The sequence below is a fragment of the Uranotaenia lowii genome, chromosome 3 (assembly GCF_029784155.1).
Source record: "Uranotaenia lowii strain MFRU-FL chromosome 3, ASM2978415v1, whole genome shotgun sequence".
Taxonomy (NCBI): domain Eukaryota; kingdom Metazoa; phylum Arthropoda; class Insecta; order Diptera; family Culicidae; genus Uranotaenia; species Uranotaenia lowii.
The window spans coordinates 38,129,672-38,157,187 of NC_073693.1; the positions used below are offsets into that span (position 1 = coordinate 38,129,672).

The following is a 27,516-nucleotide window of genomic DNA, read 5'->3' on the forward strand; positions in this document are numbered from 1 at the left end:
CTAAGAATTGAAGAATTTAGAAAAAAAGAATTTAAACTTTCTCGTATATAGATTATTTTTCTCTTAACAGGCAAACCCTGAATGAAAGCAAATCTATTTTGAGTGTTTGGAATAGAAATTCAAAATATTCACAAATTACTTAAATTTATAGTTTATGATCGTAAGATAAGAAACTGAAATCCAGACAGTTAAATTTAATTCTGAATTTTATTATTAATTTGAATCAATATTCTAAATTTGGCTTTATGAATCTAGATTTTCAGTTATATTAAAACGTTAATTTGAAAGCTAGATGTTCGTTGATCTTGGTTTTATTTTTTTGATCAAATTTAAGTGTTTATATTCTTTAATTTACTTATGCTTGACAGATTGTTTATTTAGATCTTATATCTGATACGAAACTTATTTTGTATTTTTGTGTATTGGTTTAGATTTTTCTCCATACTTAAATTTTCGAAATTTTAGGTGGCATGCTTTTTACTTAAAATTTAATTTTTATAATCTTTCAAGTTTTTAGTACTTGATGATATTATTGATTACGATCCTTTTTACTGACTTTTGAAACTGGGAGTTGCATCTAATATCAGGATAAAGTCCTATATAGCTAAAATTTTCAAAAGTCAGTTTAACCACTAAGCATGAAAGGTAGTGTAGATTTTCCAATGTTTGCTGATCCTCCAATCCGTTTTTATGATAATGATTCAATTTACTTGGGATCACAAAATTAATAACCTTCAATTCTCAAACTAACTGGATAAACGATTTTTAAAATATATATAATATATTAATTCTCAAACTAACTGGATAAAATCAACGAAAAATAAATTAAGGTGATCTTTTACCAGTTATATGACATTCTATTGGTGTTACCAAAACTCTTCAAAAATGATTTGATAATGAAATGTTTCAATTCAATCTCATTAAGTTGTTTTGAGTCGATAGGAAATTTTACAGCCATATTGCTTGAGTTGCTAAAAGTATATGACATTTCAAAAAAATTAATGGTGAACGAACAAACATCTATAAAAATCTTAGAATTGTCTTGATTCTGATACAAAAAATTACAAATTTTGTCAATATTTTTCGTACAGGCTTTGCTTTGCTTGGTAGTTGCGGAACCCCATAGGGAAAATCACATCCAAGTATCCATTTTACTGGTGCCACGTGAAAAGTACACTTGCAACAAAAATGGGCGCCAAAACTTCCTATAGAGAGATGGACATGTACATCAGTAAGCCTTGATTGCTTTTGGCGCCTTCCTACTCTGGGTGGTTCGAATGGAAAAAAATTAAAATTGGGTGCCATGACTTTTATTTGATACGAATAAAAACTAAAAATTAATTTTCAAATTCCACAAAAACATTTTCTAAATTATCTCTCCGTTGTGTTATTCTTCGCGTGAAGACGAACACAACAAAAAAAATCGCATGCAAATCGGTTGATCCAGTGAAGAGTTTTGCGTGTTCGCACATTTCTGTATGGGCTGTCTCTCTCCCTGTTTTATATATATAGATGAAATTCATATACAAACTTGAGAAACAAAGTAACAATCCAAACCAAAGAAAGAATGATTAAATTTTCACTTCAAATAAATAAATTTTATTTCAATTTCATATTCATAAACACAAATAAAAATCGTTTTTATGTAATGTGTGAAAATTTTAAAAATTTGAAATGAATTTTAAATTTTTCATCTAATATTGGAAACAGAAAATATTGTTAAACAGTTATTTTAAATGACAAAAAAAAACAAATCTAAACACTTGAAATCAGAATGTTGATAAGATGCTCAAAACACATAATTAGGATTTTTTTCAAAATGAGAAGAGTTTAGAGTAAGGTTGCCATATTTTTTTGCAGCACATTTTGTATCTTAAAACCTAACAAAATCTGAGCATTCGATTTCAAAATTGTCGATCAAAATCCTGGCAATATTCGGACAAATTTATTTAAGACCTAGAAACTCATCAAAACAACAAAACAAAAATTCTTGATGATAATTTTTATAAAACATGTTAAAAAAAATTTCGTTTTTAACGCATAGATAAAAATAATTTACCACACAATTTGTTTTTTTCTTCAAGGTTTGATTTGAAAATTTTCCAACGAAATCTGAGCAATCGAGCCGGACCGGTCTTTTCCCGAACTTCATATCAAATATCTGGGCAAACCTGGATAAAATCGACCAATCTGGCAAACTTAGTTTCGAAGTTTCAACAAAGATCTCGATTTCTAAAAATTTATAAAACCTTGAAATTTTAAACAACACAAAGCTTGAAAATGACAATAAATTGAATCACTATTACTATTGAAAACCAATTGAGAATTATCAATTGGAAAAAGATATGCTGAATTCAAGATATTTACTTCAGTAAAAAAAATTAAATAAAAATACATCAAAATAAAATTCAATAAAGAATCTCAGTTTGGCCGAATGAACCAATTTAAGCAACAAAAGGTTTTTTTTAAATTGATTTTCGCTTATTTCAAGAATAATCATAAAGCTAACAATTATTTTGCATTATCTCTTATCATACTTATGCTTATAAAGTAAGCATTCTAGATTGCCCGGAGAAATTCCTATTGGTGTTCAATGTTTTCCTTCATGTTCTTCATACATTTTTTTAAATTTCGATTATTCCCGACATTTCCTCTGATTATTTCAGGTTAAAGTTATGATTTTTTTTTGTTGGAATGTCTCAATCAATCAATCGATCAATTAATCAAACAATTTGGGTAAACATGAATTATAAATTCCTCACAAAAAATGACAAAGTTTTATATATATTTAGCTTGCAATTATGAAAAATTTCCTACTTTATTAAAATGGGAGGTGTTTTTCTTTGTTCTAACTATTTTGTGCTACAAGTCTTCATTCAAAATCTGATAATTAAGTATTGCAATTTGTTCAAATCTCGACAAAGTTTACAAATGTGAATCCAGTGTTTTTATCTGGAAGTTTGGAAAATGATTTTAACGTTGCTGATGTGTTTCGATAGAAATAATTAAATTAGTAGTATTATTCCTCTTTTTTTCGAATTGAACATAATTTTTTTTTAAATAATCACTAATTTCTGCTTAGGTTTTTTCGGATTTTGTTTTTAAAAAGTTTCAAATCATATGCTTCGCTTTTTAACGGCCAAGTATCATTTATAAAACTAATGATGATAAAACTCTTCGTTTCTCTTCCGAAACTCTGCATAAGATATTTTACGAATTATACAGAACCTTTTTAAAACTACTTTATGATACGAAAAAAAAAATGATATAATAAGTTTTGATTTATACCACTTTTCTAACAAAATTTCCCCAAATAATTGTTTAAAATAATGAATGTTTTGAACAAAACTTATAAGTTCAATAGATAGCAAATTAATCCGTGTTAGAACTTCATCAAGAAATAAATGTGGAAAACCAATCGAGAAGTTTTGCAACTGTTTGCAGTTTTTCATTGATTTTTGTTTTGCTCTGAAGAATTATTTAATGGTAATTTCCAATGTGTGAAATTGATTGGAATAACCTTGTTGAAGGCTTTTGAAGTTAAATAAATGTATGAATAAGTTTGGTGTTAAAAAGCAAATGAAACGGAAAGGTTGAGCTCAAATATTGATGCGTTTTCATTTCAATGTTCAGCTTGAATTCAACGAAGCTGAAAATATAAATCAAAGAAGGTGGCTAGCCGAAGGAGTGCATTTTGATTGTTTATGTTTTTTTTTATGTAAACGATGAAATTCGAAACGAAACATCTTCATTTTTTTATATTAAACATTCAAAAATATATCGAAAAATCTTTTATGTTTTTTGCTGTGTCTGGCATCAAAAATTTTATGTCTTTTTAAACTAAACTCTAGAAAACTTAAAAAAAATACTGACATCTAAATAAGTATTATCAATCACCCCTGTTGATGAGACTTTTTTATCACTTTCAAAATCAAGGTGATCAATTTGAACTAAAATGGGTGTGTCCTTCAAAGCATTACATTTGCGTAAAACTCAATTGAATTCAATTAATTGCAGAATTATTATTTTATATTCAAAAGCACTAGCTACACGAATTGAAAGATATGTTTGGCAAAAAAAGCATTTTGTGAATCATAAATTTATATAATTGAGTATCTTTCTTAACTCATATAAATTAAATGTTTTCATTTTTTACCCAACATGGATTTTATTATTTTTGACAAGGTCTTAAGAGCAGGCGGACACCATAATATAATTTGGCTCGGTTTTAAAAATAATTTTGAACATATCACGTTCTGAGGTTAGTTGTGATTAATTTTCTGTGGAATTTTCAACGACCTTTCAGGGGACAATTTTAATGCTAAGGTTTGTGTTATAGAGATTTTGAATGTTTTTGAAACTTTTTTTTTTTTTAAATTCGGTTGTTTCGATAATTTGTTTCAATTGATAATTTTGTTTCAATGAATAGAATTGTTGAAAAATGCAACTTAGTGGTCATCTCTCTTGGCAAAGAAGAAACAATAAGGTCGCCAGATTTTTTTTAGCATATATCCGGGCTGGACAAATCCGGGAAATTTTATATAAAAACCTGGCAAAATCCGAGCAGTATCCAAGCACATTTTGTCACAACTCAGAAAAAGCTTAACAAAATAAAATACAAAATATTGTAAAAAAATCATTAAAACCCATCGCGAGTTTAAATTGTATTTATGGCTTCCCAAAAACCTTTAATGATTATTTTTACAGAACTTGTTAAAAAAAATTTAAAAAAATAACACAATTTGCTGTTTTTTGATTGATTTGCCAAATAAAGTGAATTAATGCAGGCAAAAATTGGGCTTGTTTCAATGAAATTCGGGCAAACGAACCGGGCCGAACTGTTCCCCAACCTCGCATTAAATATCAAGCCGGGAAAAGTCGTAAAATTTGGCAACCTTTAGTTATAATTTTAAAGTTCAAGTACATCTTTAAAAATAGGAGTATGATGATTTTCTTCAAAATACAGTTAGCTCGTTGATCTAAAACAAACTATTTGAATATTTATTCAGTTCAATTAAAAAAACATTATTCATTCAACAGAAAATTTTGGAAATAGAAATTTCTATCGATAAAACATCTATCACAAGACAAAAAATATATGTTTGATCCGCTGAAGCCATAGAAAAATCAAACAGTAATTTTTCATTCCACCTCTGACAATTCTGTTAAATCACCGTGTAATCTGTTAAATAATCTTAACCAAACATGTGTAATGAGCGGATTAGTTTTTTGTCAATTGGGTCCCCAAACAAGAGTTGTTTAATTTTACTCAATGAACGAAATAAAAAAAAACAAACTAACCATATGTAATTTTTTACTCCACTTTCAGGCCACTTACTGCCGCCAGCTTACACACGTACCGTTTATCGGATTAAAGGTAAACTCAAACAACATTTGATGAATCAGAGGGAAAGCCGGGGAGAAGTGGAGGGAACATCATTCAGTGGCCAATTTGTGCCAAACACGGGTCATCTCATTAAGCATTTATTTTCAATAAAAACCAATTAAATCATCATCGCCCAAAAACCCGCACCCGTGCATGCATGTGGATTGGACGCACGACGACGCCATAATTATTTGAAACGACGACGACGCCGGCTGTCACTGTTTGTTCCGCGAAAGTTATTAAATTACAGGCAACTGGGAGAAAGGAAAAAAAACACAATAGAATGGGCAGCTGTTGAGCGCCGAAGTGCGCGGTCAGCTTTCATACATTCATGTGTGTTGGTTTTGGATCTAGCGGCTTCCTATTAACGAGCGTCCTAGTTTTGGGGGGTCTGTGTACATGTGTGAGTGTGTTTACATATGTCACTAATTGTATGCATGAATTAGGACGGTTCAAAATTTTTGAAGAAAGAATAAAATCAGTTAATCCACTAGAAATCAAAACATTTTATCGTGAATTTTGTGTTGGAAAATTTTCAAATAAAAATTACCCTTCTGCTCACTTTCAGCATCTTTCACCTTATTCTAATCTTCTTTTCGTCTATAATCTTTAAATTTTTTAATATTCTTTCAAATAATTTTTCCGACCGGGATGATTTTTGAGGTTATGTAATGGCTTTTCGGTCTTATCGATATTTTTATTTGTGCTTCATCCAACGTTTCAAATACTATGTATTCTTTTTCAAGGAACTAAAATTGAATAGGAAAGCATAAAACATATTTCTAATGATTAACAATTTATCATTAATCACTTACTCGGACATAAGTGTTATCGTCCAAAACAGATCTGCTCCTATAGCGTTCATCGATCGTCGATATTCTGGCTACAAATTTGAATTCAAATCTTTATTCCAGTTTTAAAAGTGAGGAGGAAACTGTGCGACTTACGTGCCCAATATGTGATGGTATTGGCCTGGGCTGCGGCGCCTATTCCGTCGTTAGAAAACCGTCCGTGGCAAAACTTGGTTCACTCCACTCACTGTTTGTTGTTGTTTGGGTTTGCATTGCGTTTCTATTGTAGCCAGAAATCGGCGCCGATGAGTGCTTGTGAGTTGTTTTCGATAGTGTGTGGAACACTCCGCCGTATGAAATTGCTCGTCCATCGGTGTCGCTCTGGATGTTGACAGTACTCGGAGTGCTTTGAATATAGCACATCTCGAGTACCTCTAGGTGCTTGCGGTGTTTGTTCGAGCTGTCGAGAACGGTGGCCTTATCAAAATCGAACATGTGTCCCTGGTCGAAACAGTGGTCTACGACGGCTGATTGTCGCAGTTCTTTTATGCTCGGGTCTGATGCTGTGGACCCCGTGGCTATGATGCGTTTTAGTTTGTTCACATCGCATTTATGTTTGGACATTCTAGTACGTAACTTGTAACTAGTTTGTCCTACATATCGTTTATTGCACTCTTCATTACGTTCGGGTGCGCCCGCACATGGTATATTGTAAACCACATTGGAGCGATCGATCGGTAGCATCGGATCTTTCACCACTGGCAGTAGGCTGCGTATTGTGTGCTGTTGTGTGGTGCCGATGCGTACATGCGGGTAATCCGTCCTAAGCGCACGGACTACATTTGCAGTTAGGCCGTCGATATGCAATATGGATCGGTAGTGTTGTGTGGGTGTTTCTTGTGTGCTTTGGAGGGGGATGTCGGTTTCGTTTGCTTTACGGATTAATCTATTGATCAGGGACGTTGGATAATCATTTTTCCTAAGGTTCTCGTGAATCAACTTGATTGCATCGTCGGGGGGAACGTTTGTTGAGAAGGTTTTCACTCGTTTAATAAAATTTAATGCCGTGTTGATTTTGAGGCGTGTGTTGTGGGCTGATCGGAAATTCAGAAAACGTCCCGACGCTATCGATTTCTGATACCACTCGGTTTTTATAGATTGGTCGGATTGTCTAATCAGTACCAAGTCCAAATACGGAAGGCGACGATTCGATTCGATTTCAACCGTAAATTGGATTTTTGGGTGGTACTGATTAAACTTTTCTCTTACCTTCTCAACTTGTTCGTGTGGCAGCGCTAGTAGTAGATCGTCGACGTATTTCCTTAGGATCGGTATCTGGAAATCAAGTGTCCGTGTCACGCTGTCCAGCAGTGATTCCATGACGAAATCGGCTATCGGGCTGGACACAGGATTGCCCATCGCCGTGCCGTATGTCTGTTGATAGTATTTATTTTTGAACCTAAAATAGCTGCAACTCATGCAAAAGTTGATGATTTCGAGAAACATGTCTAAGTTGATGTTGGTGTTCTTCTTGATTGCATCCCAGTTGTTGATAATGTTGCTTAGAACGAGGTCCCTGGGAATGCACGTGAACAAAGAGACGACGTCGAACGAAACAAGAACGTGATCTGGAGGTAATACAACTTCATTGATAAATTCGCAGAACTCGAATGAATCTTTGACGTTGTATCTGCTGTTGATCGACGCTTGCAATATTCTAACGACGGAATAGGCGCCGCAGCCCAGGCCAATACCATCACATATTGGGCACGTAAGTCGCACAGTTTCCTCCTCACTTTTAAAACTGGAATAAAGATTTGAATTCAAATTTGTAGCCAGAATATCGACGATCGATGAACGCTATAGGAGCAGATCTGTTTTGGACGATAACACTTATGTCCGAGTAAGTGATTAATGATAAATTGTTAATCATTAGAAATATGTTTTATGCTTTCCTATTCAATTTTAGTTCCTTGAAAAAGAATACATAGTATTTGAAACGTTGGATGAAGCACAAATAAAAGTGTTTTAATACTTTATCGATAAGACCGAAAAGCCATTACATAACCTCAAAAATCATCCCGGTCGGAAAAATTATTTGATAGAAATTATGGCTCAATTTTACAATCATATTGACAATGAATACGGTACCGAGGCAAAACATTCACTGAAAATATACGCCAATCAAAATCGCAAAATGGGAAACATGACAAGCAGGAAAGATTTCCTGATAAAATGCCGCAAAACGGGCATGTTCCCCCCACACATCACGGACGTCTTTCGATGTGTTTATACGCTGTTTGAAGAAAACAGCCCTTACCTGAATGAGCTCAACAGGAAGGTCCAACGGTTTAAAAAGGCAATATTGAGTCTAGAAATAAGACAGACGTTTTATAAAATAAAACAGATCTCAGAAAACATGAAACACACACGCAACAACATAAAGAGTTTGATCCCAGATGATGAAAGCGAACGCTTTTTTGCCAAACAAGTCGCTTTCCAACAAGTACACCAACAAAAGCGCGCGGCCAGAACAGATCGCAAATATCGAAAGATTATGGACAGATCGATAAAAGCGCTTGAGCAACAAACGCCATCACATAACCACCGGGCGTTTCACAACAGCACCATGTTAGAGGTACCACACTCGGTACAGCTCTTGCTCAGTCTGGGATCCAAGTTTGCTTTGCCATCTACAAATATAAATCCGTCTACGTTCTACCACCTAATAGCAGACATCGAAGGTGTGATAGAAACATCTGAAGACGAAGAAGTCAAGATACGAAATCGGAGTACAGCTGCTAATCAAATCGTAAATCACATCCATGCGCATAAGCACAACGCGCGATGCAATCCGTCTGAAAACTTTTACAAAACAGCAATAATAGCCACAAAACAGTTTCTAAAAACGCATCCGCATATCATCGTACTGGAAGCTGATAAAGGCAACGTAACGGTTATGATGAATCGCGAGGATTACGATAAAAAGATGCAGACACTAATCGATGACAAAAACACATACACGATCCTCACACGTGACCCAACAACCGGTTTCCAAACCAAAAATAACAATTTCGCGAAAAGGTTAGCAGATTTGAAGCTGATAAACCGAGCCACGGAATTGAAATTAAAAACGTACAGGGCCACTGCCCCCTGCATCTACGGAACACCGAAGGCACACAAGGAGGGATTACCACTGAGACCAGTGGTACCGTGCATGACATCGCCATCATACGAGCTGTCTAAATATGTGGGCCGAATATTGCAAGCGTCGATCAACAGCAGATACAACGTCAAAGATTCATTCGAGTTCTGCGAATTTATCAATGAAGTTGTATTACCTCCAGATCACGTTCTTGTTTCGTTCGACGTCGTCTCTTTGTTCACGTGCATTCCCAGGGACCTCGTTCTAAGCAACATTATCAACAACTGGGATGCAATCAAGAAGAACACCAACATCAACTTAGACATGTTTCTCGAAATCATCAACTTTTGCATGAGTTGCAGCTATTTTAGGTTCAAAAATAAATACTATCAACAGACATACGGCACGGCGATGGGCAATCCTGTGTCCAGCCCGATAGCCGATTTCGTCATGGAATCACTGCTGGACAGCGTGACACGGACACTTGATTTCCAGATACCGATCCTAAGGAAATACGTCGACGATCTACTACTAGCGCTGCCACACGAACAAGTTGAGAAGGTAAGAGAAAAGTTTAATCAGTACCACCCAAAAATCCAATTTACGGTTGAAATCGAATCGAATCGTCGCCTTCCGTATTTGGACTTGGTACTGATTAGACAATCCGACCAATCTATAAAAACCGAGTGGTATCAGAAATCGATAGCGTCGGGACGTTTTCTGAATTTCCGATCAGCCCACAACACACGCCTCAAAATCAACACGGCATTAAATTTTATTAAACGAGTGAAAACCTTCTCAACAAACGTTCCCCCCGACGATGCAATCAAGTTGATTCACGAGAACCTTAGGAAAAATGATTATCCAACGTCCCTGATCAATAGATTAATCCGTAAAGCAAACGAAACCGACATCCCCCTCCAAAGCACACAAGAAACACCCACACAACACTACCGATCCATATTGCATATCGACGGCCTAACTGCAAATGTAGTCCGTGCGCTTAGGACGGATTACCCGCATGTACGCATCGGCACCACACAACAGCACACAATACGCAGCCTACTGCCAGTGGTGAAAGATCCGATGCTACCGATCGATCGCTCCAATGTGGTTTACAATATACCATGTGCGGGCGCACCCGAACGTAATGAAGAGTGCAATAAACGATATGTAGGACAAACTAGTTACAAGTTACGTACTAGAATGTCCAAACATAAATGCGATGTGAACAAACTAAAACGCATCATAGCCACGGGGTCCACAGCATCAGACCCGAGCATAAAAGAACTGCGACAATCAGCCGTCGTAGACCACTGTTTCGACCAGGGACACATGTTCGATTTTGATAAGGCCACCGTTCTCGACAGCTCGAACAAACACCGCAAGCACCTAGAGGTACTCGAGATGTGCTATATTCAAAGCACTCCGAGTACTGTCAACATCCAGAGCGACACCGATGGACGAGCAATTTCATACGGCGGAGTGTTCCACACACTATCGAAAACAACTCACAAGCACTCATCGGCGCCGATTTCTGGCTACAATAGAAACGCAATGCAAACCCAAACAACAACAAACAGTGAGTGGAGTGAACCAAGTTTTGCCACGGACGGTTTTCTAACGACGGAATAGGCGCCGCAGCCCAGGCCAATACCATCACATATTGGGCACGTAAGTCGCACAGTTTCCTCCTCACTTTTAAAACTGGAATAAAGATTTGAATTCAAATTTGTAGCCAGAATATCGACGATCGATGAACGCTATAGGAGCAGATCTGTTTTGGACGATAACACTTATGTCCGAGTAAGTGATTAATGATAAATTGTTAATCATTAGAAATATGTTTTATGCTTTCCTATTCAATTTTAGTTCCTTGAAAAAGAATACATAGTATTTGAAACGTTGGATGAAGCACAAATAAAAGTGTTTTAATACTTTATCGATAAGACCGAAAAGCCATTACATAACCTTAATATTCTTTCTCAATGAATAAAAATTTTTACCGATAGAGCAATTAAAATAATTTCAAAAAATAAATTTCCGGTGATTTACTTTTCATTTTTTCGCTAAAGAATTCACAGAAATTGTTTTTTGTGATTTAAACAACTTTTGTACTATAGAATCCATATTGTGGGAATATATTTTGTATATCAATCAAAACAAAGTTATGCTAGTCAAGAGACTTTTTTATTTCAATATTTTAATCCCTCATCCGTCCCTGAAATTTTTACCCCTTGATGTTCTTGGAGCGTCAAATTGACACTCCTCATTAAACCGACATATCTCTCTTGTTTTTCATCCGATTTGGATGTTTTAGAAACCTCGTAATGTTACTCTAAAATATCTTTCAGATAATGGCTTTCATTCTGCGCCACGCGTGACAATAGTTGAGTTACCTTACCGTCATGGGACTCTAATCACCTTATTACGATTATTAGGTTCATCCGAAGTGACATTCCTCACCGGTAACGACTTCTGGAATCGAGTGCCCGATAAAAAAATCCGAAAAAAACATTATTCGGAAAAATATTTGTAGATCAGCTAAATATTCACTTAGTGTTAAAAAAAACTGAAGTTGAAAGTTTTACTTTGCACTCAAGATTATTTTTTTGAATTGTTTTAAGATCATGACATCAAAAACTGTAAAAAATTGTTTAAAAACGGAACAATTCTATCAATGAACTGCCAAAATTGATTAAGCCACAGTAGATAAATATTCTAATGTTCGCTGGAAAGTTAACGTCATTTGACACATTTTGGCTTCTTTTGATTCTCAAAATACGAAATATAGAGTTTTTGAAGAATTTTTGAAGGTAGCTGTTTTTTTTCAACTTTTGGTCAATTTTTGGCTCAAGATTGTCTAATACTTAAACTCAACATTTCACTAGATTTTGAAAAAATAAACGAAAAATTTTCGAAAATAATTTATAATCATCAGATAAACGATTTTATACAAATTCTTGTGATGTATTTACATCAGCGCTGAAATACTTAACAAAACTATGTGAGTAGTTCATTGCATTACGATAAAGCAATATGCGAGAAATGCACGCACAGTGGTTCAAAATTCAAGAAACGTGATCATGAGCTTTTTAAATGCTTAGAAGCCAAAAAGCCTCACGATATTATCGACAAGGTTTCATGATTTTGAAATGCGAGAGTTTTGATATGTCTTTTTTCCTGATCAATTTACTCTAAAGTGAGATAATTTTTCAATTAGATTAGTTTTTAATATCATTACAATGACAAGTTTTAGATTATCTAATTTTAAGAAACCTTGTAACAGACATCATAGCTCTATCTTTTAATATAAATGTTTAAAGACGTTGTTCAAAAACTAACCTTAAAAAAACTGTGTTTTTTTTTCATTTTTAAAGACCAAGTTATGAGCAAGGTTGCCGAAATCACAGAAAAATCTGTATTATCACAGAATTTTGAGCAAAATATCGTCACAGAATCTGTGTCACAGATCACAGAATTTTTAAATTTTTCACAGAATTCACAGATTTTCTAAATTTTGTACAGATTTCGAGAATTATAAATTTTTAAGTCACTTTTGACCTTTTACTTCAAACTCTAATTCGTGAAAATATTAAAACAAGGTAATGCAAATTTTTTTCTGATAAAACTGTACGTAATTTCCAGTTTGTTGATGTTTCACATGATTTCCCTATGAACTTCATAGAAATAGTGTCACAGAAAACAGTCACAAAATTTTAGTCTAATATCACAGAATTCCAGAATTTTTTTGGTCAAAAACACAGAATTTTTTTCGGCAACCTTGGTTAAGAGGCCCACTTTATATGGAAGATTTGTGACAAATATCATATCTTTCTTGAGAATATAAATTGTCTGATGTTTGATGATAATTTTCGAGTAAATTCGTTCAAAATTAGCATTTTTTTTCGAAATCAATATCACTGAAGATTGCAAACATTTGAAACAAAAACATTTGCATTTAGATGGGCAACTTTTCAACAATACTGAACATATTTATTTCGTTTGTATGTATCAAGTTTAACCTCAAACTCAAATAACTTAACTGAAAGATTGTAAATTAGCGATTTTCCGTATTTTTTTTCACATACATACACTGAACCCTATATCATTCTTTAAAAACAGTGGAAAATTCATTTAGAAGTGAAAACTCGGGGAATTTCTCATATTCAAACTCATGTACACTTCAGTTTTAATTAAGGTGTCCAACTCAACAATCACTTACTCATCACTTGAGATTCAAGAGAATTCTATTGAATGTTTTTTTTCTTCTTCATTTTACTTGAACAGCTTCAGCCCTTCAGCTCAGCCGTTTGGGGCCTGTAACTAAGACTATACGAATGTTTTCGATACTGACTTGAAATTCATTTGACCGATCTCTTGACCATTCGTCTCATAAAGTAACAAATTTGCAACAATTAATGTAAGGAAAAAGTAAAAAGTCGTAGTGAGTTTTTTTTCTTGATGTGCTCATCATTTCCGACTGCTTAAAATGATTTTTAAGGAAAAATAAAAAAAAACATGAAATGAAGGGTTAATCCTACAATGCATAGTTTTGTTTTGAAACAACACTTAGTACAATAAAATTATCTAGAAATGCGTGGATATTTTCGAATCATATTTTCACAAAAAAAACTCTAGAGTTTGAAAGAAAATGACACATGTTATTTTTACTACACTTAACTACACTTTGTCAATGTCAATGTCAATGAGGTATCAATGAAAATATACAGAAAATCAATTTTTTTTAAAGTAGTTTTATATAATCCTTGTTTTTCCTTCATATTTGTCAATATTGACAAATTTCATAATCTGGATCAATCATTGAGATCTTCTTGCACCGAATCATCAATGTTTGAAAAAAAAGGCCAAATCCCATTGAAATAAATCAACATTTTTTAAATTCATTTTTGAACTTTGATGGGCGATTACTTTTATAAGATTCAAAATAATAGTTTCGAATCTATACAGTTGTGTTATTCGAATTTGAATAATATCTATTTGAATATTTGAAATTAACTTCGCTGCTTATTTGAATTTCACTTGATCAGTCAATTTTTACTTGACGATCACTTTGAATTCACATGAATTTACGTATAAACAAAATTCACCACAAGTGTCACTTACATTATATGTGAAAATTATTTAAAGTGTACAAAAGATCCTCCTTTCACAAGAAAAAATCATAGTTGGCTTAGCTCCTTTTGCTTTGGTTTTCCATATACTTCGGGCGCATAGCTGGATAAATACATGGATCTTGTATGAATATGGTTGCTCAGATAAGCGGGATTCTACTGTAAAAACAAATAAAGAAATATGTTAATGCAATTAAAAAGTAGCCCTTTCTAATTCATTTGTTTTTGTTTTCAAATGTTTGCATCCTTCAGAGATATTGATGTCTAAAAACTTGCTATTTTCAAATGAAATTACTCGAAAAGTAAAATTAAACGTCGAGATACTGACTTTATATTTTCAAGAAAGTTGTGATATTTCACAATTGTCACAACTTTTTCATGAAAAAAAGAACCTCGAAACATTAAAAAAATAATGAACTGTCATGCAAAGTTTTTTTTTTTAAATTTGATAATCAACATCTTTTATACAGATAGCGCTGTAATTAGACGAAAAACTTTAAAAAAATCTCACTTTTAGGTGAATTCATCGGGAAACAGTAACAGCAAAACAAACGCTTAAAAAATTAAAAAAAAATTATTCACATGTTCATCTTACCGCTTTTTAAATTAGCTTTCTTGGGCAACTAGTAACAAAATGACAAACAAAAAAAAAATTAAAAATCACAAAACCACAATAAAAAAATAAAAGTAGCCTGTATTTCGATTTTTTTTTTCTTGATCTTGAATAACATGTAAAAAAAATCAGCAGAATATTGTCTGAGTATTTTATTTGAGTAACGTTACAAAATTGCTAAAACTTAAAAAAATTTGTACAAATTTTCAAATCGACGGTTAAAAAACAAGCAAGATAAAGTAGATTTATGTGAAAAGCGTTAATTAAACATTCTTGATCTCTAAAGCTAGTTTTTTTCAAAAAGCGTTTCATGAATTTAGTGGGAGTCTCAGAAGATTTTTTTTTTATTCGAGTACGCCAGAAAAAAGGCACAAGGCTCCAAACTTCCATAAACATAATATTGACACTTTAGGATGAATTTTCGTCAAAATGTTTATTGAAATGAATGAGGGTCTCAGAGCCAAAGGGGTATAAGGGACAAAATGGTTGATTTTAAGTTAATGATGCCAAGCGGTTTTTTACATTTCAAACTATATTTGATGTTTTTGTTTCTAATTTTTCGAATTTTATTTACATACTTTTACATTCGAAAGAAAAATACTGATTATCGAAAAATATATGGAAAATGAAAAACACAACAATTTAAAAACGTGTTTTCTCGAAATAAGCTTTTAAGCACTTACACCCCTTTGGCTCCAAAGGCCTCATATGGTTTTCCGAGAAGATCAGAAGAATTAGGCAAAATCAGGCATGTTTCTAAAAATAAGGAAAAAACGAAAGCTTACGGAGGTCTCAAAAATCATACCAATCCTGGAAAATCAGGCAAATTGACGTCCCAAGTCGTGGGTGTTCAGGGTAGTGATGCCACATTGGATTCGATATATTAAAGCCCGATAAAATTGGTATGAAAATTCCAAAAATCGATAAAAATACCGATTTTATAACACACAGTGAAGTGCGTTCTTAATACTTATGTTTCAACAGTTGCTTTTGAAAAATTTTAGCATCCTGGATTCAAAACATTTGTCAAATTTTGTCCATCGCCTCTTGTTTTGATTATATGGCTTGTGGAAATTTCAAAATTGGCCAGTTTTGGATGAAATCGATCTTTGATAATTATTATAATAATGAACTTTCATGAAAACTGAATGCTTAATTTGTATAAATTTATTCTCCTTCATTCAATCATGGATTCAGATCTTGCCTTGATGTTGTTGTTTTAGAGATACAATGTTAGCTCTGTAAATCTGATGACCGTTTCCTTCAAAGTCTTGAAGGTTATCCTCTATGCCACGGGCGGCGGCCGATTTAGAAAAAAATAACGAAAAGAAAACTTCAATTATTTTCTCTCTCAGAAATCAAAATACTCGCGGTCTTCGGGAATGTTGATCTTCGAGTGTAAACCTTTATATTCAAAATATTAGTAATGTTTTAAAACTTTTCCAAATAAGTGCACAAATTTTCTTAATGAGTTTTACCAATTTTTAAAAGTTATCTAGAAAACAAGAGCAGTTAATGAAAAAATTAAATGAATATTTGAAATCAGCGCCCCAAATTGAATCAAAATTAGCTCTTATACTTTGTGCACCTATGAATTTTCTTTTATTTTGTTGTTTTATGCTATTTATCACGAGCTTGAAACTATTTTGACTCCAATGTAATTCGATGATCAAGATTCGATCTCAAGACAGATGGCATAGAGTTTAAAGATGCTATAGGCTACGATGAGACTTGCTTGTTAATAAAGCCCAAGGATAACTAAAAAGAATATGAAAAACGATAGTTTAACATATTATTGGAAATAATTTTTCTGCCTGAACGAATTTTTTACAAATCGGTTTCTTAAAAAATCGATATGTACAGATTTTTGGTCGAAAATTTCGTCAAAATTGGGCATAAATACCGGAAAATTGGTATGTGTGGCATCACTGGCGTTTGGGGCACAGCGATGGGAGGAAAATATACGTCAATGATTGCGCAATTTGTGCAGCCAATTATTGATATTGTGGTTAATTCTATCTAATTGTGCGGAAAAATGAGTAAATTTGAGTTGAAATGAGAGCAACCAGCGCTCAGAGAGAATAAAATTTTTGAAAATGGTTGCAAACAATGATGCCAATGTGCCTGATTTTTCAGGATTTGCCTGGTTTTTGAAGGTCTATCGTGATAACCAGATATGTGTTGTTTTTCCCCTGATTTTTTTTAAATAAGTCTGATTATCCTGATGTTTTGGTTTTCACATAAAATTTGTACACATTTTTTCAAAACATAATAAAAATTCAGTGCATGCTCGTCGTCACTCCAGCCTTGAACTTAATAACTTCACACTCTATTGGGTTCAAATATTCTATCGATTATTTAAAACTTGTTGTAGAAGATTTTGGAGTCCTGAACTCGAAGTTTTTGTCTATCATATCCAGTTTTTCTGATAAGGCGTTTAAAAAAAACAGTTATACACAGTGATAAATCAATCATTGATATCTTTTTATTTTTTTTAACTTCTTTTTTTAAAAGACAAACACCGTCTAAGCCGATTTAGGCTTTACAGACTGAATAAATGACGTGGACAACTTAAGATTAACATTGGGCACCCAGAACGAGATGGGAATCGAACCCATGCCATCAGTGGACCAGCGATTACCGTTTTACCACGCTAACCACTCGACCACCGAGACGTACATTTTTTAACTTCATTTTTGATGACTGCAATGCGTTTAACTTATACTTTGAAAAGTATCTAGATTAAATTTTAGTTTGAAATGGCTCTGGAACACCATTTTTACTGAGCGAGGAAAAATTAAAAATAAATTAAATTTCTATACCTTCAAAATAAAAATAACTTGCGGTCTTCGGGAAAGTTGATTTTTGCATATCAATTTTGATTGCGTCTCCAAATTAGTCAAAATGTATTTTAAAAATTGGCACCTCGAGGAAATTTGAATTTTGTTGTCTCGTGTTGCCGCACCTTTACCTGAGTCAATTTGACATTTTTCTAAAATATAATATAACTTTATATGGAGCAGTTCTTTAGTAAATCAAAAGTCAATTTAACTACAATATGAATCTTAGATATAGCGAAACTCCTTATAAAAAACTGGACGATTCACGGAAAAACAAATCATGTTTCGCCCAACAATCAGCCAATAATTTTCAAAATAATAAAAAGTATAGAAACGGAATGAATAATTGATTAGTGTTTCAAAGTCAGCAACTAAGCCAAATGTGCTTTTCATCAAAATTAAGGATAAATGACTCGAAAATATGATTAGCGTCTGCCAGCATAAGTTCACATTTCTATAGAAATAGGAATTTTTGTTTCAAGTTTATGAAACTGTTCTTACGTACCTTTGGCTACGAAAACTTTTGAAATCTGCCACATTTAAGTTTAACTTCGCGAGAACTACTATGATGAATTTTTGCAAAAGGATTTGATTATTATCTTAAATATTAAAGTTGGAATGAAACATGTCCATAATATTAATTTTCTAACAACTGACTAATTTAATTGATGAAACATTTGATAATGAATGAAATTGAACGCAGCTAACATCCCTCAACTCAACTCTCTCCAACCCATCACCTATTGCTGTGTGTGACTGAAGGCTGTGGGACAAATTTGGGGTAGCCTGGTGTGGTTGCAGCATTTTTGATCATCCCCAAAACATGCCCAGCATATATGCAGGAGTAGGACTTTTGCTGCGGACAGACAGCGCGTGGAGGGAAAATTAAATCTCGCCCAGGGCTGCAGGCACAAATTTCGTTCCATCCGCCGAATGACCACGACAGAGCACACGATTCTCACAAGTGTAATGCAATTTCCCGATACTTTTGTGCTGTGTGTGCTCTGTTGAATTTGTTCTGAACTCGTTAACGAGAATGACTATGAATGGATGTGTGCGTGAATGTGTCAGTGTGTTATTATTGTCCTGGGATATTGTATTTGCTTCTCGTGTCCAGGCCTGTCGCAGGCAGCTTACAGCGTTCGAGAAACGCAAAAAGTTTAATTAAACCGATAATTACACTTGTTGAGGACAATGTTTGGATTTGTCAGGACGTCCTGGCAATTGTTTGAAACTTTGACAGAACTCGCCAGGCAGCTCGTCCTCTGAATGCGCGCGCGTGTGGTCATTCATCCCCGATGGAAAAATTCTACTTAAATTCTCATTATCCAGAGAATTTCCATTAATTTGAGTAAAATTTTCGGAACAGATGCCAAGCAAATGACAGCATGTATCCTTCTCATTTTAATGACACCCAATAAAATACCCTCGATTGATACAAATTTGCATGAACTTTGTTTAAAATGTAATTAAATAATTTAAACACCCTCTCAAACAAAATAAAAAAAAGAAACATTAAACGGCCCCCACTCATCTGCACAAAACTCGAATTGTGCACTGCAGCATAAACATTTAATTGTTGCAATCTGATTCTAAACAACAGCTCAAAATCAATTATGTACCTTCATTATTCATAAAACAAGCTCCAGACTTGTGCGGATGAATGAATGGGCTCTCACGTTACACAGGGAGACCAACAGAGCCGATCACACATGATTTCCAACAATATCAAACAATTAATTGCCTGATTGCACAATCTGCAAAGCTCATCAATTACTATCACCTCACCTCCATGCATGTTCCTATACATTCATACATGTTTGATGATGATGGTGGTGGTGTTTTTGCTTCACTTTATGCCACTTTGAGCTTCAGGTGCTGGTGTAATGTTCAGTCCCTTCGTTTTTGCTGGGTTTACGGACTGTGATGGGTTCTAGTTTCTAACATCACTTGATGGTTGCTGCTGCTGCAATCGGTTTGGATTTATTTAGATCAATTTGTTGTTTAGAGCTTGGAAACGAATCAAAACAATTGAATACAATTTCTCTGAATTAGCTCTTCAGGTTTTAATACCAATCCTTTTTTCATCCAAGTTTTAAATGTGTTTTTTTTCAAATTGATTTGTTTTTGTTAATCAACCAGATTACGATCAATCAGAAGCAATTTTCTTCACGGTTTCATTCCTATTTTGAGCGATAATACGATGTTGAAACATGTTAATAACAAGAAATCAACCTTTCTCTTAATCTGTCTTTATAAGTCTTTAGCTGACTAATAAACTCATTACATGAATATCCTGTAGAGCAAAACAAAATGTTCAAACCTAAGCCCAAAATATACCCCAAAAACTAACTTTATTGTAAAGAAAACGAATCTCTGCGATAAAAGACTTCTCGTGATCAGACCATTCTTAGGAAACCCCATTCAATGTTATGGAATGATTTTCATTATTTCCCGGGAATTTGAAACATTCGGAATACCCGATTCCCGGGATTCATAGTTTTATTCCCGATAATTAACGACATGTATGAAATTCTGGCCTGATAGCCTCCGGAACTATTATTATTGGTCTTTTTGAAATGGAAGTCATACAAAACTCATTGAGAATATGCCGATTCCTGTGGCAGCGGACATTTTGCAGCCATTTGGAGCAATTTTTTTTTATCCAAATAGATAAGTTTAAAAAGATTATATGTATTTCCTCACCCTTTTCATTGAATGAAAACCCAAAACACTTCGAAAAATATATGAAAAATCCCGCAGGTTGTGTTTTCACGAATGTAACATTTATGCACTTGTTTCCCTCTGGCTTTGATGGCCAGATGAATTTTCAAACATTAAATAAAGAAAACATCGTTTTTTTTTTTATAAAGAGCAAATATGTAAAGTATTAAAAAAAAAAAAAGAAAACGAAAAAAGGTTGGATTTATCAAACAAATAAAAAAAATATTTTTTTATTAACCCCGAATTGCATGAATGAATTCTTCATTTGACTTATATAGGTTTGATTGTTCATTTGACTGTTTTTAATTTATCAATGTTGAAAACAGTTTGATTCATTTGATTAAATACAAGTTTAAAACTTTATCAAGAGCACACTTTGAACAAATTATGGGCTTGTATGCACGAAAGGTTCGAAAAGCTATATTTGAATCGAAGTACATATATTTGAATATTTCTCGAGATCCTGGGAATTCCCGGGAAACAGACCACCAGAATTCCCGATTTCCTGGCTAGCAAATGGGCACTATATGTGTTACACATCTATTAATAAGTTCAGAAAAAGCATTGTATTTTCACATGCCTCAAGAGACGGGACAAATGTTAACTAAAAAAAACGTTTTTGTTAACATTTTTGCATGTTTGACTTTCAACAAGAGAGAACTGATTTTGTTATGCAACAAATGAAAATTGATTTGTTTAAAAGAATTACATATTTTTTCTTAGATTTATAAAAGTTCAACTATGGAATAACCCGTTTGCAAAATATAGTTATTTTCAGAGTGAAAAGTCGTCAAATTGCATACCTTGGCTAGTGGTGACCCTCAATTATTTCGAAGTGGAGCCGAAAACGGGAGGCAAGTCTTTATTCATATTCAATTTGGCATAATTTAATAACTAATTAGACAAATAAAGGGAAATGTTACTTCCTTGAAATAGAGAAAATGATTTAAAAGTAGCACATCTTGCATTTGAAAAGGAAGGGCTGGAAGTCCATATCAGTAAAACATACGATTTAACATCATTCGAAATTCAGGAAAAAGACTAAGAATACTGTTAAAACTGTGTTTGAACTGTCAATTTTGTCATTTTTGTCAATTTTGTCAATTTTGTCATTTTTGTCATTTTTGTCATTTTTGTCAATTTTGTCAATTTTGTCAATTTTGTCAATTTTGTCAATTTTGTCAATTTTGTCAATTTTGTCAATTTTGTCAATTTTGTCAATTTTGTCAATTTTGTCAATTTTGTCAATTTTGTCAATTTTGTCAATTTTGTCAATTTTGTCAAATTTGACAATTTTGTCAATTTTGTCAATTTTGTCATTTTTGTCATTTTTGTCAATTTTGTCAATTTTGTCAATTTTGTCAATTTTGTCAATTTTGTCAATTTTGTCAATTTTGTCAATTTTGTCAATTTTGTCAATTTTGTCAATTTTGTCAATTTTGTCAATTTTGTCAATTTTGTCAATTTTGACAATTTTGTCAATTTTGTCAATTTTGTCAATTTTGTCAATTTTGTCAATTTTGTCAATTTTGTCAATTTTGTCAATTTTGTCAATTTTGTCAATTTTGTCAATTTTGTCAATTTTGTCAATTTTGTCAATTTTGTCAATTTTGTCAATTTTGTCAATTTTGTCAATTTTGTCAATTTTGTCAATTTTGTCAATTTTGTCAATTTTGTCAATTTTATCAATTTTATCAATTTTGTCAATTTTGTCAATTTTGTCAATTTTGTCAATTTTGTCAATTTTGTCAATTTTGTCAATTTTGTCAATTTTGTCAAGTTTGTCAGTTTTGTCAATTTTGTCAAGTTTGCCAGTTTTGTCAATTTTGTCAATTTTGTCAATTTTGTCAATTTTGTCAATTTTGTCAATTTTGTCAATTTTGTCAATTTTGTCAATTTTGTCAATTTTGTCAATTTTGTCAATTTTGTCAATTTTGTCAATTTTGTCAATTTTGTCAATTTTGTCAATTTTGTCAATTTTGTCAATTTTGTCAATTTTGTCAATTTTGTCAATTTTGTCAATTTTGTCAATTTTGTCAATTTTGTCAATTTTGTCAATTTTGTCAATTTTGTCATTTTTGTCATTTTTGTCATTTTTGTCATTTTTGTCATTTTTGTCATTTTTGTCATTTTTGTCATTTTTGTCATTTTTGTCATTTTTGTCATTTTTGTCATTTTTGTCATTTTTGTCATTTTTGTCATTTTTATCAATTTTATCATTTTTGTCATTTTTGTCATTTTTGTCATTTTTGTCATTTTTGTCATTTTTGTCATTTTTGTCATTTTTGTCATTTTTGTCATTTTTGTCATTTTTGTCATTTTTGTCATTTTTGTCATTTTTGTCATTTTTGTCATTTTTGTCATTTTTGTCATTTTTGTCATTTTTGTCATTTTTGTCATTTTTGTCATTTTTGTCATTTTTGTCATTTTTGTCATTTTTGTCATTTTTGTCATTTTTGTCATTTTTGTCATTTTTGTCATTTTTGTCATTTTTGTCATTTTTGTCATTTTTGTCATTTTTGTCATTTTTGTCATTTTTGTCATTTTTGTCATTTTTGTCATTTTTGTCATTTTTGTCATTTTTGTCATTTTTGTCATTTTTGTCATTTTTGTCATTTTTGTCATTTTTGTCATTTTTGTCATTTTTGTCATTTTTGTCATTTTTGTCATTTTTGTCATTTTTGTCATTTTTGTCATTTTTGTCATTTTTGTCATTTTTGTCATTTTTGTCATTTTTGTCATTTTTGTCATTTTTGTCATTTTTGTCATTTTTGTCATTTTTGTCATTTTTGTCATTTTTGTCATTTTTGTCATTTTTGTCATTTTTGTCATTTTTGTCATTTTTGTCATTTTTGTCATTTTTGTCATTTTTGTCATTTTTGTCATTTTTGTCATTTTTGTCATTTTTGTCATTTTTGTCATTTTTGTCATTTTTGTCATTTTTGTCATTTTTGTCATTTTTGTCATTTTTGTCATTTTTGTCATTTTGGTCATTTTGGTCATTTTTGTCATTTTTGTCATTTTTGTCATTTTTGTCATTTTTGTCATTTTTGTCATTATTGCCATTTTTGTCATTTTTGTCATTTTTGTCATTTTTGTCATTTTTGTCATTTTTGCTATTTTTGTCATTTTTGTCATTTTTGTCATTTTGTCATTTTTGTCATTTTTGTCATTTTTGTCATTTTTGTCATTTTTGTCATTTTTGTCATTTTTGTCATTTTTGTCATTTTTGTCATTTTTGTCATTTTTGTCATTTTTGTCATTTTTGTCATTTTTGTCATTTTTGTCATTTTTGTCATTTTTGTCATTTTTGTCATTTTTGTCATTTTTGTCATTTTTGTCATTTTTGTCATTTTTGTCATTTTTGTCATTTTTGTCATTTTTGTCATTTTTGTCATTTTTGTCATTTTTGTCATTTTTGTCATTTTTGTCATTTTTGTCATTTTTGTCATTTTTGTCATTTTTGTCATTTTTGTCATTTTTGTCATTTTTGTCATTTTTGTCATTTTTGTCATTTTTGTCATTTTTGTCATTTTTGTCATTTTTGTCATTTTTGTCATTTTTGTCATTTTTGTCATTTTTGTCATTTTTGTCATTTTTGTCATTTTTGTCATTTTTGTCATTTTTGTCATTTTTGTCATTTTTGTCATTTTTGTCATTTTTGTCATTTTTGTCATTTTTGTCATTTTTGTCATTTTTGTCATTTTTGTCATTTTTGTCATTTTTGTCATTTTTGTCATTTTTGTCATTTTTGTCATTTTTGTCATTTTTGTCATTTTTGTCATTTTTGTCATTTTTGTCATTTTTGTCATTTTTGTCATTTTTATCATTTTTGTCATTTTTGTCATTTTTGTCATTTTTGTCATTTTTGTCATTTTTGTCATTTTTGTCATTTTTGTCATTTTTGTCATTTTTGTCATTTTTGTCATTTTTGTCATTTTTGTCATTTTTGTCATTTTTGTCATTTTTGTCATTTTTGTCATTTTTGTCATTTTTGTCATTTTTGTCATTTTTGTCATTTTTGTCATTTTTGTCATTTTTGTCATTTTTGTCATTTTTGTCATTTTTGTCATTTTTGTCATTTTTGTCATTTTTGTCATTTTTGTCATTTTTGTCATTTTTGTCATTTTTGTCATTTTTGTCATTTTTGTCATTTTTGTCATTTTTGTCATTTTTGTCATTTTTGTCATTTTTGTCATTTTTGTCATTTTTGTCATTTTTGTCATTTTTGTCATTTTTGTCATTTTTGTCATTATTGTCATTATTGTCATTTTTGTCATTTTTGTCATTTTTGTCATTTTTGTCATTTTTGTCATTTTTGTCATTTTTGTCATTTTTGTCATTTTTGTCATTTTTGTCATTTTTGTCATTTTTGTCATTTTTGTCATTTTTGTCATTTTTGTCATTTTTGTCATTTTTGTCATTTTTGTCATTTTTGTCATTTTTGTCATTTTTGTCATTTTTGTCATTTTTGTCATTTTTGTCATTTTTGTCAATTTTTGTCATTTTTGTCATTTTTGTCATTTTTGTCATTTTTGTCATTTTTGTCATTTTTGTCATTTTTGTCATTTTTGTCATTTTTGTCATTTTTGTCATTTTTGTCATTTTTGTCATTTTTGTCATTTTTGTCAATTTTGTCATTTTTGTCATTTTTGTCATTTTTGTCATTTTTGTCATTTTTGTCATTTTTGTCAATTTTTGTCAATTTTTGTCATTTTTGTCATTTTTGTCATTTTTGTCATTTTTGTCATTTTTGTCATTTTTGTCATTTTTGTCATTTTTGTCATTTTTGTCATTTTTGTCATTTTTGTCATTTTTGTCATTTTTGTCAATTTTGTCAATTTTGTCAATTTTGACAATTTTGACAATTTTGTCAATTTTGTCAATTTTGTCAATTTTGTCAATTTTGTCAATTTTGTCAATTTTGTCAATTTTGTCAATTTTGTCAATTTTGTCAATTTTGTCAATTTTGTCAATTTTGTCAATTTTGTCAATTTTGTAAATTTTGTCAATTTTGTCAATTTTGTCAATTTTGTCAATTTTGTCAATTTTGTCAATTTTGTCAATTTTGTCAATTTTGTCAATTTTGTCAATTTTGTCAATTTTGTCAATATTGTCAATTTTGTCAAGTTTGTCAATTTTGTCAATTTTGTCAATTTTGTCAATTTTGTCAATTTTGTCAATTTTGTCAATTTTGTCAATTTTGTCAATTTTGTCAATTTTGTCAATTTTGTCAATTTTGTCAATTTTGTCAATTTTGTCAATTTTGTCAATTTTGTCAATTTTGTCAATTTTGTCAATTTTGTCAATTTTGTCAATTTTGTCAATTTTGTCAATTTTGTCAATTTTGTCAATTTTGTCAATTTTGTCAATTTTGTCAATTTTGTCAATTTTGTCAATTTTGTCAATTTTGTCAATTTTGTCAATTTTGTCAATTTTGTCAATTTTGTCAATTTTGTCAATTTTGTCAATTTTGTCAATTTTGTCAATTTTGTCAATTTTGTCAATTTTGTCAATTTTGTCAATTTTGTCAATTTTGTCAATTTTGTCAATTTTGTCAATTTTGTCAATTTTGTCAATTTTGTCAATTTTGTCAATTTTGTCAATTTTGTCAATTTTGTCAATTTTGTCAATTTTGTCAATTTTGTCAATTTTGTCAATTTTGTCAATTTTGTCAATTTTGTCAATTTTGTCAATTTTGTCAATTTTGTCAATTTTGTCAATTTTGTCAATTTTGTCAATTTTGTCAATTTTGTCAATTTTGTCAATTTTGTGAATTTTGTCAATTTTGTCAATTTTGTCATTTTTGTCATTTTTGTCATTTTTGTCATTTTTGTCATTTTTGTCATTTTTGTCATTTTTGTCATTTTTGTCATTTTTGTCATTTTTGTCATTTTTGTCATTTTTGTCATTTTTGTCATTTTTGTCATTTTTGTCATTTTTGTCATTTTTGTCATTTTTGTCATTTTTGTCATTTTTGTCATTTTTGTCATTTTTGTCATTTTTGTCATTTTTGTCATTTTTGTCATTTTTGTCATTTTTGTCATTTTTGTCATTTTTGTCATTTTTGTCATTTTTGTCATTTTTGTCATTTTTGTCATTTTTGTCATTTTTGTCATTATTGTCATTATTGTCATTTTTGTCATTTTTGTCATTTTTGTCATTTTTGTCATTTTTGTCATTTTTGTCATTTTTGTCATTTTTGTCATTTTTGTCATTTTTGTCATTTTTGTCATTTTTGTCATTTTTGTCATTTTTGTCATTTTTGTCATTTTTGTCATTTTTGTCATTTTTGTCATTTTTGTCATTTTTGTCATTTTTGTCATTTTTGTCATTTTTGTCATTTTTGTCATTTTTGTCATTTTTGTCATTTTTGTCATTTTTGTCATTTTTGTCATTTTTGTCATTTTTGTCATTTTTGTCATTTTTGTCATTTTTGTCATTTTTGTCATTTTTGTCATTTTTGTCATTTTTGTCATTTTTGTCATTTTTGTCATTTTTGTCATTTTTGTCATTTTTGTCATTTTTGTCATTTTTGTCATTTTTGTCATTTTTGTCATTTTTGTCATTTTTGTCATTTTTGTCATTTTTGTCATTTTTGTCATTTTTGTCATTTTTGTCATTTTTGTCATTTTTGTCATTTTTGTCATTTTTGTCATTTTTGTCATTTTTGTCATTTTTGTCATTTTTGTCATTTTTGTCATTTTTGTCATTTTTGTCATTTTTGTCATTTTTGTCATTTTTGTCATTTTTGTCATTTTTGTCATTTTTGTCATTTTTGTCATTTTTGTCATTTTTGTCATTTTTGTCATTTTTGTCATTTTTGTCATTTTTGTCATTTTTGTCATTTTTGTCATTTTTGTCATTTTTGTCATTTTTGTC

The 27,516-nt window shown here is 31.2% G+C and overlaps 3 protein-coding genes across 3 annotated transcripts in view; 2 read left to right on the forward strand and 1 right to left on the reverse strand.

The window, feature by feature from the left end:
- The window catches only part of LOC129751195 (uncharacterized), a 598,057-nt gene that overhangs the window by 298,007 nt on the left and 272,534 nt on the right, over positions 1-27,516 (forward strand). The window contains exon 3 of the mRNA XM_055746561.1: positions 5,330-5,377. The gene's annotated coding sequence lies outside the window, so the exon portion shown is untranslated. The remainder of the gene's footprint in view (positions 1-5,329; positions 5,378-27,516) is intronic.
- Positions 6,098-8,257, reverse strand: LOC129752110 (uncharacterized). Its single transcript, XM_055747901.1, has 3 exons — positions 8,241-8,257; positions 6,334-7,981; positions 6,098-6,269 (listed from the first exon to the last, which is right to left on the reverse strand). Exons 1-2 carry the CDS (start codon positions 8,255-8,257, stop codon positions 6,373-6,375), a joined length of 1,626 nt encoding a protein of 541 aa, XP_055603876.1. The 3' UTR covers positions 6,098-6,269; positions 6,334-6,372.
- On the forward strand, positions 8,735-11,282 carry LOC129752111 (uncharacterized). The gene is made up of 2 exons (XM_055747902.1): positions 8,735-10,996; positions 11,061-11,282. Exon 1 carries the CDS (start codon positions 8,735-8,737, stop codon positions 10,955-10,957), a length of 2,223 nt encoding a protein of 740 aa, XP_055603877.1. The 3' UTR covers positions 10,958-10,996; positions 11,061-11,282.

Excerpts from the sequence above, each read along its gene's own strand:
- LOC129752111 (XM_055747902.1), top strand. The coding sequence starts at position 8,735 with ATGGACAGATCGATAAAAGCGCTTGAGCAACAAACGCCATCACATAAC.